The sequence below is a fragment of the Rhamphochromis sp. 'chilingali' genome, assembly GCF_963969265.1.
Source record: "Rhamphochromis sp. 'chilingali' genome assembly, chromosome: 14".
NCBI lineage: Eukaryota > Metazoa > Chordata > Actinopteri > Cichliformes > Cichlidae > Rhamphochromis > Rhamphochromis sp. 'chilingali'.
Genome location: NC_137941.1, coordinates 32,902,964 through 32,921,375, shown reverse-complemented (window position 1 = coordinate 32,921,375; position 18,412 = coordinate 32,902,964). Strand labels below are relative to the sequence as shown.

Sequence of the window (18,412 nt, the reverse complement as noted above, 5' to 3'; positions counted from 1 at the left end):
AACTCTTTGACCAAGTTTAGATGTGTAAAATGTCCCCACCAAGGACAAACCAACTACAGGGAATTCAATTAGGCAAAGTGGGTATATTACATTTATTATCCGCACACATACAGCAGACTATTCAAACAGTTCATTTATCACTTCTTACACAGCTTTCATCAATCACAAAACAATTACAAGGAGTCCTTTGTGGCTGCTCAATGATGATTCCCCCCTTACTAACTGACATTGTGATACATTGTTTTCTGCACAATGTTTGTATCCCTGGAATATTATCTTGAATTATTTGGTTGTTTAACATACTAAATTGATTCCAGTGGCCATTTTTCCTAGTTTGGAAGAACCAAAAAGGATGAACATGTGCAGGAAAACAAAACAAGGATATGTTAGACTGTCACTTGCAGCACTAGAATGACTTTTGGCTGCGATTTCCTGCATCTGTGGTTCACGCCAAGAAGGTCAAGAGTGACAAATGAGAGAAGAAATAAAAGTCGGGCCTCTTACTTAATGATGCCAAAACATGACTCGTAGTTTGGAGGGCCAATTTCTGGGTAAAAAAAACTTAATAAATAATCGTGGCTCACAAACCCCATGTTCATGTTGCATCTGATAAGTGAATATCAAAACTAGGATGATCAGGTGGTCGTGTCACTTCCTGTATGCTTTTCTAGAAGCAGCTCAGTGACACGGGTGATGATGTCTGGATGCACCAGGCAGTCTAACAAGTCGTTAGTGGTTATTGTTGTATGCGTTGATGCCTTATAATCCTCTGACAGGTTCTTTGATGTCCCATCTGCACAGTCACATTCTCTACACCGAGTTGAACCAGCGTTACATCCATGTGTTCTCTGATCGAGTCTGACAGCAGCTGCAAACTTGGTTGTCTGTGCTGGATCGAAGCTGACAGCGCAGTCCTCTTGAGATCTGACTGCACTGTTGCTGGAAGAGTTGACCTCTACATCTTCGGGGGTCGTCCTCCTCAGTTCTTGCTGACAGCGTACAGAGATGAGATGTGGTCCGTAGGGAATACTGAAGGGTGCACAATTCCTAACCCGATCACTATTTTTCTTGATTTGCCCACCCGAGTCCCGCTTGACTCGACAGGTGTCTCGCAACTCTGGGCTCAGTTTGCTGTGGCAGGAACTCCTTTGTTTCTGAGCCCAAGCTCTCGCCGCCAGGTTCAGATACTGCATATTTTCATTATGGGATGTTACTTCTTCCTATAAAAACAAAACAAAAACGGAGAGAAAGCTGGAGACAGCTGCCAAGAGATAAACAGTGTGTACAGCCTTTAAGATTACAAAATGAACTGCCTGAATTTTAATTGAGCGCAATCTGCTAAACAGATTCAGGCAAAGCAATAAAGAAAAAAGAATTAAATCAATGCATGCCTGGAATGACACTTAGATGGTCTAATAAAAGTGCATTATAAATCCCTTTAATGCTTACAAGGTTCTCCAAACAAGAACTGCCATTAGAATCATTTACAAGAAGCTGTACTTGAATTAATATTCAACTCACAGAGGCTTTAGAGTTTGTTTAATATGTTTAATACGTTGTATATTTCCAGAAAAAGCCCATCTTGCAGAGGCGGTTAATTTGCTTATACATTTTGGGGAAACCTTTGTACATAGATTTTTATTAATGTGCTGGGAAGTAATTGTGTTGTTTTTCGGTGCCGTTTGTTTGCAACTCAGCAAGATTATACAAAATCTACCAGGCAGAACCTAGAGAGCAGTCTTCCCACTACATTTCTCAGAGTGCACTTCTACTTCTTTACTTCTGTAGGAACAAACCAGCCACACTGGACATGCAACCAACACAAACAAAGAGGAGACAACTGACTCCAGGATGCCTTTGATCAATCAGGCAGAGTGCCACACATCAGCTCTCCTTCAAGACAAAGGGTCAGGGAAGTGTGAGGCCAAGGAGGCCTGCAGCTCACACCAAAGCCATTTCTGCAAGATTAGACCAACTAAATGGCAGCAACTGACTGGAACCCCATGGCCCACTACATCCACTGTAATCTCCATATCTACAAAGGAATTAGCATTTATCATTTAAAGCCTTATGAAGAAGAATCTGTATAATTTTCACTAAACCTGCCTCCAGGAATTCTACCTGGCCTAAAGCATTAAAAGAACATTAACAGGCAATTAACCCCCTTTCCTGGAAATCAGATGCAACACAAATGTGGTGGGAGCTCCTCAAAGAACCATGACTTTTCCCACACAAGAGGCATTTCTTCACCTAGGTCTTCCTTTTTTTAGTCTAAATTTGTGCACATTAATATATAATACACCACAGTTTCTGGAAAATGGAAATATAGGTTTAAACTGGCGCAGTGAAGGCATCTGTGACTCTCCTTGTAGGTGGGAGACTATATCCTTTCTTGGCTAATCAATATGCAAAAAACGCTTTTTAAAAAAGGTTACCTGAAGCTCTACTTTTGTTGCCACAAGAAAGACTTCAGCTGAACTGCTCTACCTGACTTCAAGCACAAGTACTCAGAATCAATCCATCACAGCATCGTAATTATCCCCCGTACAGATCACTGCTACCCCGCTGTTTGTTTTTAATCCTTCAAAGTCAGTTTCAAAGTCCATGAAAGGTCATCAGGGAGAATGTTATCATAGTCTATTTTGATAACGATATGAAACTAACTGGGTGTGCAAACAGTTGAACTAGACTAAAAATACTGCGTAATTGGTCCTGAAGTTATGTAAGCATAACTACCTTATGTGTTTAAAGTAGAGACGTCCTTCACAACTATTATTACAACTTTTATAGCCGTCTCTAAAAGGACAACTGTGAAAAAAAGACTTTTAGAATATCACAATAAATCATTTCATAGCAGCTCTGAGAAGCTACTTTAACAGGGGTTTAAGTTCAATGCCTATGAACTTATGCAACTGAGGCTTTCAGCTCTCCTTGCATTATGACACTGCAGCTCATACTGTGTCTGCATAGAAAATGACACACAGTAAGTGACATAAATATAGTCTGTAAGTGGGACAAGCTGCCTGGCTGAACCTACTGATAAGCAGAGAAATAAGAAGGTGTGGGGGGGACAAGTGGTTAGTAATCTAACAAAGTCAAACCAGTGTCTCAGCAAGTTCGTGGAGGCCTGGATACACTCATGCAGAAGTCACTTACACTTCAAATCACTAATGCAATACAAAGAAGGACTTCTCGTACTTCACCAAAGATAAACACACGGTCTCCAGGGTGCTTTACTTAATCAAGGACTAGAAGAACTTCATCTGTAATCATTTGCTATTCAATAAATGTTCTGAGACAAAGTGTAAATGTCCTTTGTTTGAGAAGTCTGGCATCCCTCTCACGTCTGTACCACATAAAGCTATAAGTCAGCAAAAGCTTAGCTTAGCAGAGGATTGAACCCTGGGAAACAGCTAACTTGCCTCCGTCTGAATTCAAAAATGAAAATCTTTGATTTTCCAGGTTTTGTGCGCAGCTATAGCTTCACTATATGCTTGACTCTCTACAGGTTCTGACAACGTCATCATCACAACACTGGCCAGGATACAGTCATGGTAAAAACAAAGTACACCTAATTCTATGGTCTTACATATCAGGGCATAATAAAACATTAACTAGTTATTATCAGATCAGAAAATTAGGTAAATACAACCTCAGATGAACAGCAATACACAACAGTGTGTCATTATACAAATTTATGCAAAAACTATGCAAAAGCAGTGCATAAAATACTGAGAACACTCCAGGATGCAGTAGCTTCTACACCCACTTTTAGCAGCAATAGTTTGAAGTAATCATTTTCTGTATGACTTTTTTGGTCTCTCTCTCACCAAAAGTCAAAACAGAAAAATGGAGGAATTTGAGGAATCTTGGCCCACTCCTCTTTACAATGTTGCTCCAGTTCATTGAGGACTGTGGGCATTTTTTTCTATGCATAGCTCTCTAAAGGTCCCACCGCAGCATTTCAATTGGGTTGAGGTCTGGACTTTGACTCGATCGTGATTCTTTTCTTTTGCAGATGGAGAGAAGAGTCTTCCTTCTGGCAACACTCTCAAAAAAGCCGTACCGTCAGGAACTTTAACATTTAACTTGCTAACTGAGGCCCGTGTAGTCTGAGATGGAGCTCCTGGGCTTATTGCTGTTTCTGAGAATTGCACAATATGACCTTCGGGTGAATTTGCTGGGACGTCCACTCCTGGACAGACTGGCAGCTGTCTTAAATGTTTTCTACTTGTAGATAATCTGTCAGTGCAGAGTGGACTTCACAGTGTGTGGAAATTACCTTATAATCCTTCCCGGACTGATGGAAAGTCAGTCAACAGTTACGTCTCATCTCACTCTCAGATCCTGTCATTCATCCTCGGCATTGTGTTAATACACACCTAACACCCCAGACCAGCAAACTTCCAAAATGATGATCAGTTAATCCAGTGCATTTGATTAGCAGTACCTGGCTGCTACTTCCAATAGAAGCAGTAATGGTGTCCTTAGTTTTTTGGCTTAGTTTTGGTTAAAAACAGTGTAATATGTCATTTTATTTATCTAAGCCTTGTTAAGAAGCAGATGATTTTTATTATTTTCTCATACATAAAACCTTAAAATTGACAGAGGCTGTACTTTCGATTTGCCACAGCTGATTATCATCAGACCATCTGTGTGAAGCCGTGGGAATGAGAATCAGCACCTCCAAATCTGAGGCCATGGTTCTCAGCCAGAAAAGGGTGGAGTGCCCACTCCGGGTCAGGGACGAGTTCTTGCCCCAAGTGGGGGAGTTAAAGTACTTGTTCACAAGTGACGGGACAAGGGAGTGGGAGATCGACAGACGCATTGGTGCTGCGGCTGCAGTGATGCGGATGCTGTATCAGTCTGTTGGGGTGAAGAGAGGGCTGAGTATAAAAGCTAAACTCTCAATTTATCGGTTTTCCTACGCCCCTACCCTCACCTATGGTCACGAGCTGTGGGTAGTGACCGAAAGAACGAGATCGCGAATACAAGCAGCAGAGGTGAGCTTCGAAGAGTGGCTGGCCTCTCCCTTAGAGATAGGGTGAGAAGTTCAGCCATCCGGGAGGGGCTCAGAGTAGAGAGCTGCTCCTCTACATCGAAAGGAGTCAGCTGAGGTGGTTCAGGTATCTGACAAGGATGCCTCCTGGGTGAGGTGTTCCGGTCATGTCCCACTGGGAGGAGGCCCCGGGGCAGACCCAGGACACACTGGAGAAATTATATCTCTTGGGTGGTCTGGGAACGCCTTGGTGCTCCCCCGGACAAGCTGGAGGAGGTGGTTGTGGAGAGCGAGGTCTGGGCTTCTCTACTTAGGCTGCTGCCCCCGCGACCCGGCCCCAGATAAGCGGAAGAAGATGGACACATATATGGATGAGTGGAAAATTAAATAAAGCCATGAAATGCCTTAATAAGAACTTCAAGGCAAGTATGTGAGACTCTACTCGAAGGCTGTAAGGTAGATATTCTGTCATCTGGTTATTTGATGGAGGGTGCTATTCCAAAAAATCTCATTGGCTTTCAACTAGGTTGAGATGTGTTGAATCAGCCTGGTTATCATTTAATTCTGATCAAATTTCATATTCAAACTATTAATCTGGCTTTTGTTCCCTTTAACTGCATACAGTGTCATCCTGGAAGAAACTAGTGCCCTCAGAATGATAGCATTTTATCACAGGATGAAGATCATTACTGAGAGTGATTCTATATTGATTTGCAGTGACCCTTCCTTCTAAGGGGGCAATTGGAAACAAAGCAGGTCAGCAAACCCCCACCCCCAAAGCTAAAGAGAGATAAGAGAACATCTCACTGTGGAAGACAAAGGCTCAGGTTTTATCATCATCTGCCTGTAGTTCAATTGAAGGTCAACAGCTATAAAATCATCGCGGATAAAAGGGACCCACTGAGGCGCACCCAAATTTGGATTCCTATTTTGCCCTTTGACACACAGTATCGCTCTCTAAATAACTCCCTACACAGCAACAAAGAACAGTGAATGAAGCAGTGAAGCGTTTCATTTTGTGAAAAAGCAACAAAAACCTGCATTTCTTTGCACTAGATCAGAATATGATCCTGACAGACACAAGCAAGAAGTAGGTGTAAGAAGACGGCTTTTAAACTGACACAGTAATTGATATCAAAGAGTAATTACTCGTTACCTCAGTGGGGTTGAGCCAGCTGTCAGTGTTGTCATCGCTTCGAGCACTTTTAATGGCGCAGACAACCGTCTTAGTCACAGCCTCACCAACTCTGGCGACGTCATCCACTTCCTGTGTAGAAGCAGAGAGCCGAGAAAGAACACACATGATCAAGATGGTTACCATCAATGATAAGAAGAAATAGTTTGTGGTGTCTGTGACCTTGGCAGAAAACAACTAGAGTGGGGCAAACCTCCGAATAAACATTTGTCTTGCACCAGGGAGCCTTTTTTCATGCCCCTTCATATACATACACTCATCATAATGACAGGAAACACTTTACTGCTGGTCCTGTTCATTACTCAAGAAGGAGAGGAGCCTTAATCTCAGAGGACTTAATACAACATGAATCAACATGTTCGGGATAATAACTTGCCATCTACTCTGAAATGTTTGGAATATTTTGGGGCGTTTTTGGTGAGCTCAGGATGAAAGAGACATGATGCTGCTTACCAGCTCAATCCAGGAGTTGACACTGACGGTGATAGGATCCACTGACTCTACATAATGCCACCAGTGCCTGGGGACATAGAGCACCTGTGCAAAGAAGATAAAGTCTTCACAAACTTATCAGTAATGGCAAGGTCAATGACAGCTCCCACTCTTTTTCTTTCATCTTCCTAAATACTAGGAAATACACGACTGCACATATCCGCTAGATGGCAGCATAAACCTTCCCCCCTCTGCTGTTAATCGTTCATCCATTCATACAACGGGTGTGTTAAAGAAAAAGAAAGAATGCTTATTGATTCCCCGGCCTCCACAGCAGTCTTGATTCGTCTGTGGCCTGCTGCCTGACAGGAGAAGAGAAATGAGCCGTCTTTTAATCTGATTTGCAGAGGTGGGGCCATCTTTGAGGAGACTGTGGTAGATACTCAAAGTATTCATTCTGTCTCAACAGTTGAAGCATTTCTAGGTTTTCTTTGAAGCATAAACTCAGAGCTGTCAGCTGTATATAAAAGGTCAGGCCAAAGCTTGCTGCAACACTGACTGGAAGAGGTCAAGGTTATTAAAGTATCCCAGCTGTCATAGGGCGAGAGGCGGGGTACACCCTGGACAGGTCGTCCGTCCATCGCAGGGCTAACACAGTGGGCAATTTAGAATCGATTAAAACTGTCTTTGGACTGTGGGAGGAAGCCGGAGTACCAAGACCACGCAAACATGGGGAGAACATGCAAACTGCACACAGAAACGTGGTGGAGTTGACCTCAGGACTTTCTTGCCACGAAGCAACAGTGTTATCCACCACGCCACCGTGCCGCACTGTTGCAATTTATTTCACTATTAAACAATAAAACACAAGGGTGAGCTCTGACCCTGACCTATAAATCAAATCACAACTAACGGACTGTTGGTTAGCCGACAGCTTGTTTTTTTGTAGGAGGGTATTTAATAAGCTGTGTGAGCTCCAGAACAAACAGATAGTGAAAGCAGACAACTGGATAATTGCTCTGTGTCCATAGTGACCGTTTCTTTTTCTGAAACAAGGTGAAAAAGGATGACCTTCATGCAGGAGCACCTTCACAATTATTTATGATCAAAGGAGGACAAGTGTTAAAATTACCATCATGAAAACCAAATCTGGATTCCACAAAACCTCGGTCGTATCTTTGGCTGAGCACATGACATAAACCTGACCGATTTATCAGGCCTGGACTTGACCCAGTTAGATCAAGAGCGATAGCGCTGCTTAACCTTCGCTTTCATCACTATAGGAACAACAGTGTGTTGAAGGTGATCCAGTGTAACTGTAGATGCCTGACTTTAATTGGGACGCAAGTCACGACTGTCGCCTTGCTTCAAGTTTTTATGAAGGACACCAAGACAAATAAATCTCACTGTTCAGTCTACTTTCACATGTTCACTGCTTAAGGGCCAATAAAGTTATATTTTATGGTTACTGCTTCTGTGTCACGAGCACTTCATCATATAAATGTAAAGCCACAGCATTGCATAACTTCAGGCTTTACTAAATCACTGTGGTTTTTCTATAGTCTGAAGAAAATGCAACTGATTTAATCCAAACAAAGAGGTGTCAGCTCACCGTTAGGTATAAATTATAGAGACTAGGGCTAAACAGTACTTTTGTATTCTTCTTATTAATTTCTTATGAATTTTGTTTATAAGCATCTGGAAAGCTCTCTCAGGGCTAACACTGATGATTATTGCTCATTTACTTTATTGATTACTTTACAAAAAAAGAAAATATAGAAAAATATTGGTCTGAGATCTCTGTAGACATGATGTCATCAGAATTCCTGACCTGTCCTGGCTGTAGAGTGACGATGTGTTCACTGGCACCGTGGAAGGCAGGGAATCTCCTCAGGTCAGGATGAAGAACAGCCACCTGGCTGAAGACACTTGACTCTTCGTAGGGGATTCTAGTTGGGTAAAGCTTAGCTGTATCCTCCGGGGGAAAGAGGTGCCAGCGCTTCCTGCATATAGGACACATCAACAGAAAAGCTAAATATGACTTTAGATTAAAAGATTAATGCTAGAAATTAACTCTTTTGTCTGGTGACTCATGCGGTGTTAATCAATGACCTTTTAAGCTGTAAATCGAGCTTGCAAATAAAACACTGATAAAAAATTACCAATATTAAAAAGTGCTAACAGATATTAACATTGATATACTGTAAATTTAGCACAAAAAATGCTAATCATTAAAAGAGGAAGAAATACTTCATATCGTTTACTTTGCGCTACAGTGAACAATAATAAAAAAATAAAACGATATTGCTGTAAAGATCCAGATATCCAATATCTGTTAATTAAAGAAAGCTTTAAAACCCGTCTTATTCTGGGAGACAACAAAAGCTGACACGACCAGCTACAAATCCATCGCTGTGAAACAACTCTATTTTCTCTAACATGAACATTAAACTACATTCGTTTTTTTAAAGTACTCCACTCCCATGATTGTTTTCCGGTACTATGACCCACCATTCACACAAATGTCATGAAATCAATCAACACTATTTTATTTTTGAAAGATCAGCGGTGTCAAAGGACTGCTCGAGCTGGATTTCACTCCATTAGAGATCAATACCAAATAAAAGAACTCAAGACCCAATTACAAGTGGTGAGATATAGCCGTTGCTCTCTGGAAGAACAGTGCAGCGAGATAAGGAAGACCTGCTCCCTTATATTTCGTGACTCACAGAACCCCATAAAGCGTCTCACCCTCTGTCTTCATTCCCACCCTCTCTAGCAAGCTGTGTGACAAATCAACTCTTTTTCAGAGGGCAGAGGACAACTCGCACTCCGTGTCAGCATTTATAGTACTCTGCACCTCCAGTGTTGCAGAAGACCTAAGTGCTTAACAGGCAGAAAACTTCCACAACCACCAGAGGGGTGAAACACAGACGTGGTTTTATGAAATCCTGAAACTTCTCACCGCTCAGCTGCAGCTTCTCCCCATTAAGTGCACAGGTATGACAGGACAGTGTCACTTTTTATTTCACACCTGACAGTGAGTGCTTCTCACTGCAAACTTTTTCTGTCACCCAATTAGAAAATGAACGTGCTCGTCTCTTTGTAACGAGAAATGTGTCGATAAAATAAATGTTTGACTGGTGTTAAACTCGACTATAGACCCAGACAGTGTGTCTATCTCGCATTGCAACACTTTTTGGGCTAGCATCACAGTAAAGAATACCAAACTATTTGCATGACTCACAGTTACTCATACTTACACCCTAGTTTTACCCAACCTGTTCTGTTTTGCAACATAATCAAACCCTTGGATGCAAGTTGAAGCAACGCTGTCAAACGTAAGAGACAATGAAACAATGACAAACAGGAGTTTCATTTCACACAGGCCCATTAGAAAATAGATCCACATTTTTAAATGTAGGATTTTTAAACACAAAAAAAGGGGACTTTCATCAATTAGACTAAAAAACTGCACTCTTTGCGGAGAACTCGATCAAGTTTCACTGCATATGTGTAATTTGTGTTATTAAAATTGAAGAATTATTATTAGAATATATAAATCTTGAGAGTTGTAAGCACTGGAACACAAATATGTATGTATATAACCACAGTTATGTAAATATGTAACCTAGCAGCTGAAAAACCAAAACGCTTGTTTTTTTTGTCTGTATGGGACGTTGGAGGCACGGCCACTCTGACTGAAAGATTTGTTCACCTCTGCCAATTCCTGTCAATAAACAATTCCTGGGACCACTCAGCCATTTAGTGCTGCTGATGCCTGCTTTACTTAGCAGTAATGAGCAGGTCTCTGTGCACATAACGATCATTGGGTTTATGAACGCAGCTTGAGCCTGTTAGCTGATAACAAGGTACTTCAGGCTATCACGGCATCAAAAGAAAAGCATTCAAGTACCATTTAAACCACTTCATATAACCCAATTTTGTTTTTCCAGTCTCATGTCGTACGTATGTTTGCATTTATCTTATCGTCTGGTTACTGAGGAGCACATGAAGCATCAACACAGGTAGCGATTCATCTTACCGTCCTTGCACCTGCAGTACAAGGTTACAGCCGTAAGAGTCCAGGTGGCATGGCGTGTTGGCTCCCTCTGTGCCGATCCATAAGGTGCTCTCTCTCCCATTACGCCCCTCAAAGCCAAACTCGGACCATTTTACATGCTGCAACACACACACACACACACATTCGAATGCCATGTATCAATCCAAAATGCCGTGTGCATAAACGACTGTTTACGATTTTCAGATTATGGTTTTGGTGCCTTCTTTAATAACGTGACATGGAAACGAGAACTGTCACCACTCTTCTATAGGCTCACAGATGTAACCCAGCCTCATCAGCTACAATGACAGGGCCTATTACAAGTGACCAATGGAGGTCCCCGAGTAGAGAAACCAAGCAACAGCATTTGTCATCTTTCAAGGAAAACTAGTCTGTCAATCATGTGCCGTCAGGACACAAAGGTGTAGCAATCACACCGGCATCCTGAATAATGAAGTCATTACCACACATGCAGGCAGCTGTAAGCTTTGACAGTCTGGTCAATCGAGCCTTCAGGCAGCCTTTTTGCCAGCACCATTTATCCTGCAAAAAGCCCATGTCTGTCTGTCTCAAAGGCATGAATGTCAGGAGGTAATAATTGGAGTTGGATGCCCAATAAAAATTTATCACAGAGATAAAAATGAAATAAATTTGCGGCAGTGGCTCAAGAAAGGATGGCACTTTTATGTCTTTACCGGCCAGATGATGAGAACAGCTAGTATAAAGCTGCCATCACAAAAGCTTGACATTTTAATTGAAAATGTCAAAACAATATAAGAATAGAATGAAAAAGTTATTTTGACTCGCTTATTTGAATCGCTTGTTAATTTCAGTTTCTTACAAAAGGCATAAGAAGCTTATAGTATGAAACATTTTAAATTAAACCTTTATTATTATTGTAAATAAAACGCATAATGCTTAGACTGTATATGATGTCAAACATTTGGTCATGCAATCTTCGACATGTGCTTCTCTTGTTCAATACATAACATTTGGTCAGTGTGTCTGTACTGTTTGAGAAGGAATGGAAGGAATGGACCGAAGGTGTGTCCTAAGGAAGAAAACTTTTTGTGAATGTGTGTAGTGTGTCCCTACATGCCCACTTCACACTAAGTGGCTTGTCTGAACACACAGCCCATCCACCACCATTGGGATAAATTAGAACGCAAGCTCTGAGTCAGACTAATAAAAAAATTATGCTGTGACTTCCTGGGAGCAACTCCTGGTTCTCTTAATGTTCTGGTAGCCAGATACATGGGGTCAAATGTTGTGTTTTCAATATTTGAGCAGCCTACATGCTTAGAAAAAATTATTTAACTAAAAAACTCCAACACTTAAAATAAGGAATTTTTTGAAGTGCAATCAATATAGTGAAAAATGGATCCCTGCGATATGTTTTCAAGCACTAAATCCTCAAATTTTAGGTAAGTTTAATTAGCTTTTATCTCGCTTTCTTGGATATTTAACCTGATAAAATAACCTGACCAAAAGTCTTTGTCACTGCCCTTTAGTTTCAATGGCAATTAAATATCTCAGATATCATTAAGATTAGCAGTAAACTTGTAAACTTGTGCAAACACTGATGCCAGATTTCAGCTGGACTGTTTAACTTATGTTACATGTCAACATGCATGCAGCAGGATGGTTACCTCAAACATGAAAGGCTGATCTTGAAACATCATGGCAATATATTTGTAGTCAGCATAAGCCCAATACTCTGAGCAGGAGTACTCAGAAAAAGGCCCCACGTCTGTTCCAGACTGACCCTGAGTCCAGCTGAGAAACTGAGCTACACTGGCCTCCACGTAGGAACACTGGGTCTCAAAAAGAGGAGCCGGAGCTGAGAAAATAACAATAAACACAGACAAGACAATAATTAGTTAAAGGTTTTATACAGTTTTAGTGAAACAGTTCAGCTGATCTAAACTACCAGTGACCAACTTTGGTTTAAGTAGATATGTAGCCACAGAACAGCAGCTTAACTGATGATTATCGAGTGTAATCACCTCCATAAAGTAGGATTTTTGACAGGCTGCTGGTCTGGAACATTCAGGTGTGTGTTAACGCAATGCCGCAATCTTCCCAGGAGTGAATGTCCTGACAAATTTCCCACAAGGTAAGACTGCAAAAACTGCCCACATACTGACAGCTGTCAGCGGTATCCCCAAGCTCTCAGTAATCCTCCTGCACCTATTGTATCAATTTTTAAATCCTAGGTGACGTTTCCTCGGGTTATCGCAAACAAAAGATTAAAAAAAATACAGAAAAGAAAAAAAAAAAGAAACTTGACCACCAAGATTCAAAGTTGTCAGAGATTTTTAGTGGATTTATGGTATCAATTTGAAAATCCTACGTCCCCTCAGTCTCGAGTTATTGTGTTTACAAAGTTGCATGTCACCACCACCCACTCAATACCCAATCAGCCTTTTACGCCTGATGGGTAAAAAAACCCAAAAAAACCCAAGAGTCACATCCCAGACAGGCCTCAGTCAGCATGCTAAATGTTAAAGTTCAGTACAATTAGAAACACGTGGAACAAATATGGATTGTTGGGAAGATTTTCTAGAAGAAAGCCTCTTCTCTGCTGATATATCCAGCAGGACAATGATCACAGGCTGAAAAACAAAACAAGATACTGTAATAGTCCAAAGTCCAGACCTCAACTCAACTGAAATGCTGTGGTGGGACCTTAAGAGAGCTGTGCATAAACAAATGTCAAATGTAAAGAAGAGTGGGATAAAACTGCTCCACAATAACAATCATACAGAAAACAATTACTTTAGGTCGTTGATGCTGAATGTGGTTATACAAGCTACTAAATTTGGAGTGGACTTAGTTTTTCACAGGACTGCATGAGTCTTAATTAAACTTGTTTTCACAAGACTGTGTGTTAAGAGAACTGTTTCATTTACCAGAACCACAGCACTTTTCAGACATGATTTTTTTTAACCCACTTCAAAGGAAAAATTAATCAGTTGTAATGATTTATTATTTCTTTTTTTTTTTTTTCATAAACGAGGTGTGTCTGTGGTTGAGTGATGACATTTAGAATGCATGATGAGAAATGCCCAACCTGTAAGCTGTTGCAGCTATTAAAAAAGATGATTTAGAAATCTAATTAGCCAGCTTTTATCAGAGGGCATACTCTCTGTCATTTATCAGAGAAAGAATCATTACGGGAGCCATTTCAGAGCCACACTGAGGGCAAAATACAGCAGATGCTCAAAAACAAAGACCCTCAGTGTGTTTTTCATCTGTGAGACATTATAAATCACATCGTTAAACAGCCGGCTAACCTTCATTAGATTATGTCAATATATAAATTTTCATTCATTGGAAATTGTTTGAAATGCTATACAAGTTTCCATAAGCTCACACAATACTAGGAACTAAAACAAACCTCAGTTTATTGTGATCAGTTATTGCTCAATAGAAATAGATCATCACTATCTTGTATTTTAACAGGTCTTGTATTTTTATTTTGTCTTCTTTCATTTTGTGTTCAAAAACTGAATTTTAGTTACAGCATCTGAAATCATTAGAAAGGAAAAAAATGACACAGCCCCAGATTTGTAACAGCTAAATGCAGCAACAGCTGAGTTTTCCTTTAAAAAAAATGTTTTTATTATAGCTTAATAAATATGCAATATCTAATAAAACAGCTTAAGCCCGATAGGAGTGCTTGTGGGAACTGAATTTATCTTTTTGGTCACATAAATTTCATTGTGAATGTTTAATCCAGGTGAGTAATTACAGATAAATTCATTCAATACATTGAATTACTTACCTTGTGTCTTCTCTTTTCTCCCAAGTCGGAATCGGATGAGTCTGTCACCAAGACAGCTTGACAGATGCACTGCTGTCCAGTGGAGAACAGGCCAGTCGCAGGTCATGTTCAGGAAAACTGCGGGCTGCTGCAAATGATGCACAATCCTCCGGGTCTCCTCTGGGCTGAAGGGTTTATTAATCTCGGTGGTGTCAGCCATAGCCTTTGGTACACACTGACAGTAGGATGAAACACACGAGGAACATAAAGCTGATTAAAAACGATGATGTTTTATTATTAGTCAGTGCCTACAAGCCATGTTCCTCATCTTCTATGTTAAATTAGTGAATAAAACTACAAAGCTTTTAATGTGTGCTGAAAGAAAACTCAATAAAAGAAAAGAAAACTCAATAGTGTGAATGCATCACAGCATTCACATAATAATAGAACAGAATAGTCCTTTATTGTCATTGTACACGTACAACGAAATTGTGGATGCTTCAACTGTGCCGGAATAAAACATGATATAATATAATATAATAATAAGCCATTACCATATCAGCAAGTCAGTGTATGTAGAGACAATCAAAACAACCTGCTGATGTTCAAACCGAGAAGCAGAACTATAATGAGGCTATGATGTGCTTGGGCTCACCAAAATTGGACAACAAAACACTGGAAATATGTTGCCTGGTCTAATGTGTTTTGATTTCTGCTGAGACATTCAGATGGTGGGGTCAAGATTTGCCATAAACAGCATGGATCCATTCTGCCTTGTACCAACTGTTCAGACTGATGGTGGTATAAAGGTGTAGGAGCTATTTTTACGGCACACTTTGGACCTCTTAATACTAGCAGAGAACTGCTTAAATGCAACAGCCTAACCGATTATTGTTGCTGATCATGTCCATTTCTTTGTGATCACAGTGTGTGAATGTTCTGATGGCTGTTTCCAGGATAACACACTATACCACAAAGTTCAAAGTGGTTTATTTAACATGGCAGTGATTTGAAATAGCTTCCACAGTCACCAGGTTTAAATCCAGCTGCGCGCCTTTGGGATCTGATGGAACAGGGAATTCAAATAATTGACGCGCGGCTGATATATCTGCAGCAAACGTGTGATTTTATGTCAACATGGACCAAAATCTCCAAGAAAGGTTCCCAGGCTATGGTTGAATATATACCTTTAGGAATTAAGGCAATTCTGAGGGGAAAGGGGGGTTCAAACCCAGTACTGGCAACGTGTAAATGATGACGTGACCTTGGAGTGCATGTACATTTTATGGCGGAAAAACAGCAATAAAATATTATTTGTTAGCAAATCAAGAAGTTTTATTACCTTTCAGATCAGATGGCATTTATCTACCACAGGACAGTGGGGATTTCCTATTTAGAATTTAACTGGTAATCGGATATCAGTGAAACTTTGATTCTCGCTCTTTGTAACCAACTTCTTAAACAACTTGGATCCAGATTGGTACCGTTTTCTACTTCCGGATACTCTTAGGTATATTCTTCCACTTATAATTGGTCAAATAATTATAATAAGACTTGGTATCACTGATATTTCCCACTTGACAAAATGTCGCTAACTAGCGTTACACGACAGAAATGAGCAACTTCCTGAAGAACTATCAAACAACTCCGAGGAAAGAATTAACGCCTAGGCTCAAAAGGCGCTTTATAAAGGGACAGACAGCGCTCAGGTGGCGTTTGATTCAACAAGTACAAGCGTGAAATGTATAATTAATTACAGGAGAGCTGGAAAAGACCAAGGCCATTATTAATGTTATTAGGAACACCTGGGATTTCCCCAGACAACTTAAAACGTCTGGTGTGAAGTAATGAGATAGCTAGGCTAGCTATGTTTCGTCTTTGTGAACATATTTTCTCTATTTACACTGTAGAAAGATGCTAAGAAACTAGCTTAGAAGAAATACCAGGATCCTTGGAAAAAAACACCAGGACTCACCTTTCACTACACGTGTAGACAAGGTTCGGGCGGAAGTAAACAAAGATCACATGACAGCGTACGCGTTCCAATTACGTCTATAACACATCGCTGTGAATCTGCACCATTTGGACTCTTGTGATACTACAAAAAACCCGCTTACGCTAATTCACCAGACGAGCCGAAATGGCAGCTACATAGGAACAGTTTCCGAAACCCGCAACTATTTCCGGTTTGACATGCGCAGTTAAAGCAAACATTAGACGCTATCGGCTGTTTTTGTTTGTGTGGCCGAGGTAGTTTGTCGTTGCTGTACCGTCGTTAAAACCGGAATTTTTAACTAGCCTGACAAACGGGAGGTTAATATGGGTGCCGGTTCGAGCACCGAGGCCGAGAGGGAGCCGCTTCTTGTTCCTTCTTATGTGGAGACGAACACTAATCCGGTAAACAGCAGAGTGTATGGGAGAAGATGGCTGGTTCTGACCCTGTTTTCCCTGCTGGCACTGATGCAGGGAATGGTGTGGAACTTCTGGGGTCCCATACAGAACTCAGCCGCTCACGCTTACGGTTTTACCAAGTCTGACATCGCGATTTTGGTGCTGTGGGGCCCGGCTGGCTTCCTCCCTTGGTTGCTGTTTATGTGGTTAATGGATAAAAAAGGTGAGTTCTTTTAATTTAGCACACTGTGTCATACCTCAACGATGATTGTGCCTGACCTGGTGATTTTTCAAGCAAGTCTTAATTTACTTTTTAAAAAATCTTTATTTTCAGGTTCAAAAGCAGTATTTCTTGGAAAGAATGAAAGTAGCCCTCTTGCGTGTGCTTTACCAAACCAGTTCCTCTGCATCACCTGACTGTAGAAGTTTGTAATGACCACGCTGGTTGTCAGATGACAAAAACAGTAACAAGGCACTAACAACACCAGACTGCTGGTCCATGCACAATCTTGCCAAGAAGTTGCATAACTCACCTTAACAATTAGGTGTTTTTGTTGCCTAATTTATTTGTAGGCAACTCGATAATGGTATCTGCTTCTTTCAGTAACTTGTTGTAAATTCTTCCTGGTGTAGATTCCACTCAGACCTTACAAAAAACCTTGTGGTCATGTCTGCATCTGAGTTAAGAAGTGTCAACCATGGTGTGCCCTTGCAAAAAGACTTCTATGACTTGCAAAGGTTGTGATATGCTTAGATCTAATTCAGCTCGACTGTGGGGAAAGTACTTGGTTTCCCTTTGGGAAAACTGGGCACCAGTGGCAGACCTGCCTGTTTTCCTCTCATTTAAAGTGAGCATGGTTTTGTTCTGTGAGCACAGAAAGCAACCTGGACCCTCATGATACTCATATGGAGTCTGATTTTGAGGGTTTGGTTAGAAACACGCACATGAGTAATCCCATCGGTGGTCATGTTGTAGAGCTCTGGGAATGCTCTTCCAGTTCCTTTTTGCACAAACTTGCACATACACTATTGCTGTTGTGTCAAAGCCTTAAATGGGCCTGTCCAACTGCCACTATGTACCAGCCCTCCCCTGGTATCTCCTCACTCATGAGACAGTGCCAAGAGACAGGTAGCTGGACTACCTGTGTAAATTGAATGGGCTGCATATACCATCTCATGGTGCCAGTTGTGACAAGGACATAAAATGAATATCTAAATATATGGAAGTAACTATAGCTTTTCGGCTGCAGTTGTAGTGATCATTAACTTGCCCTTCATGTCAACAAACTGTCTCTTGAGCACGTAGATGCATACTGTGCATTGAAGTATGCAGCTGTAAACTTGCAGGTCTCATTTACGGTAGATGGCCTCCAGCATTTCTCTAAAATATGTTGCTGGCTTTTTCTTTCATTTACTGGAAATGTGGTCACAGTTGTGCATGCATTCATTTAGAGAGCTGCTCAGTACAGCTAAAGCCTTCTCAAGACAAACATTATGAATGTTTTGTTTTTCACTCATAAGTACTGATGAACAATTGAGGAGCATGAATAATAAATGACAAAAACA

The 18,412-nt window shown here is 40.9% G+C and overlaps 2 protein-coding genes across 2 annotated transcripts in view; one reads left to right on the top strand and one right to left on the bottom strand.

Moving 5' to 3' along the window:
- Positions 1 to 89: 89 nt before the first annotated feature.
- Positions 90 to 16,588, bottom strand: hspbap1 (hspb associated protein 1). The gene is made up of 8 exons (XM_080902409.1): positions 16,431 to 16,588; positions 14,477 to 14,690; positions 12,339 to 12,529; positions 10,672 to 10,808; positions 8,458 to 8,629; positions 6,648 to 6,731; positions 6,156 to 6,266; positions 90 to 1,220 (listed from the first exon to the last, which is right to left on the bottom strand). The coding sequence occupies exons 2-8, from the start codon at positions 14,673 to 14,675 to the stop codon at positions 636 to 638; spliced, it is 1,479 nt and encodes a 492-aa protein (XP_080758535.1). The 5' UTR covers positions 14,676 to 14,690; positions 16,431 to 16,588; the 3' UTR covers positions 90 to 635.
- Positions 16,589 to 16,635: 47 nt separating this feature from the next.
- The window catches only part of slc49a4 (solute carrier family 49 member 4), a 45,341-nt gene continuing 43,564 nt past the window's right edge, over positions 16,636 to 18,412 (top strand). Inside the window, exon 1 of the mRNA XM_080902410.1 lies at positions 16,636 to 17,069. Coding sequence (XP_080758536.1) covers positions 16,775 to 17,069 — 295 coding nt within the window. The 5' untranslated portion in view covers positions 16,636 to 16,774. The remainder of the gene's footprint in view (positions 17,070 to 18,412) is intronic.

Bases quoted from the DNA above. Each gene is read 5' to 3' on its own strand.
- hspbap1 (XM_080902409.1), bottom strand. From the start codon at position 14,675: ATGGCTGACACCACCGAGATTAATAAACCCTTCAGCCCAGAGGAGACC. The intron at 8,630-10,671 runs GTAAGATGAATC...TCCTATATGCAG, and splicing joins GTACTGCAGGTGCAAGGACG to GAAGCGCTGGCACCTCTTTC. The intron at 6,732-8,457 runs GTCAGGAATTCT...TTCTTTGCACAG, and splicing joins TCACTCTACAGCCAGGACAG to GTGCTCTATGTCCCCAGGCA.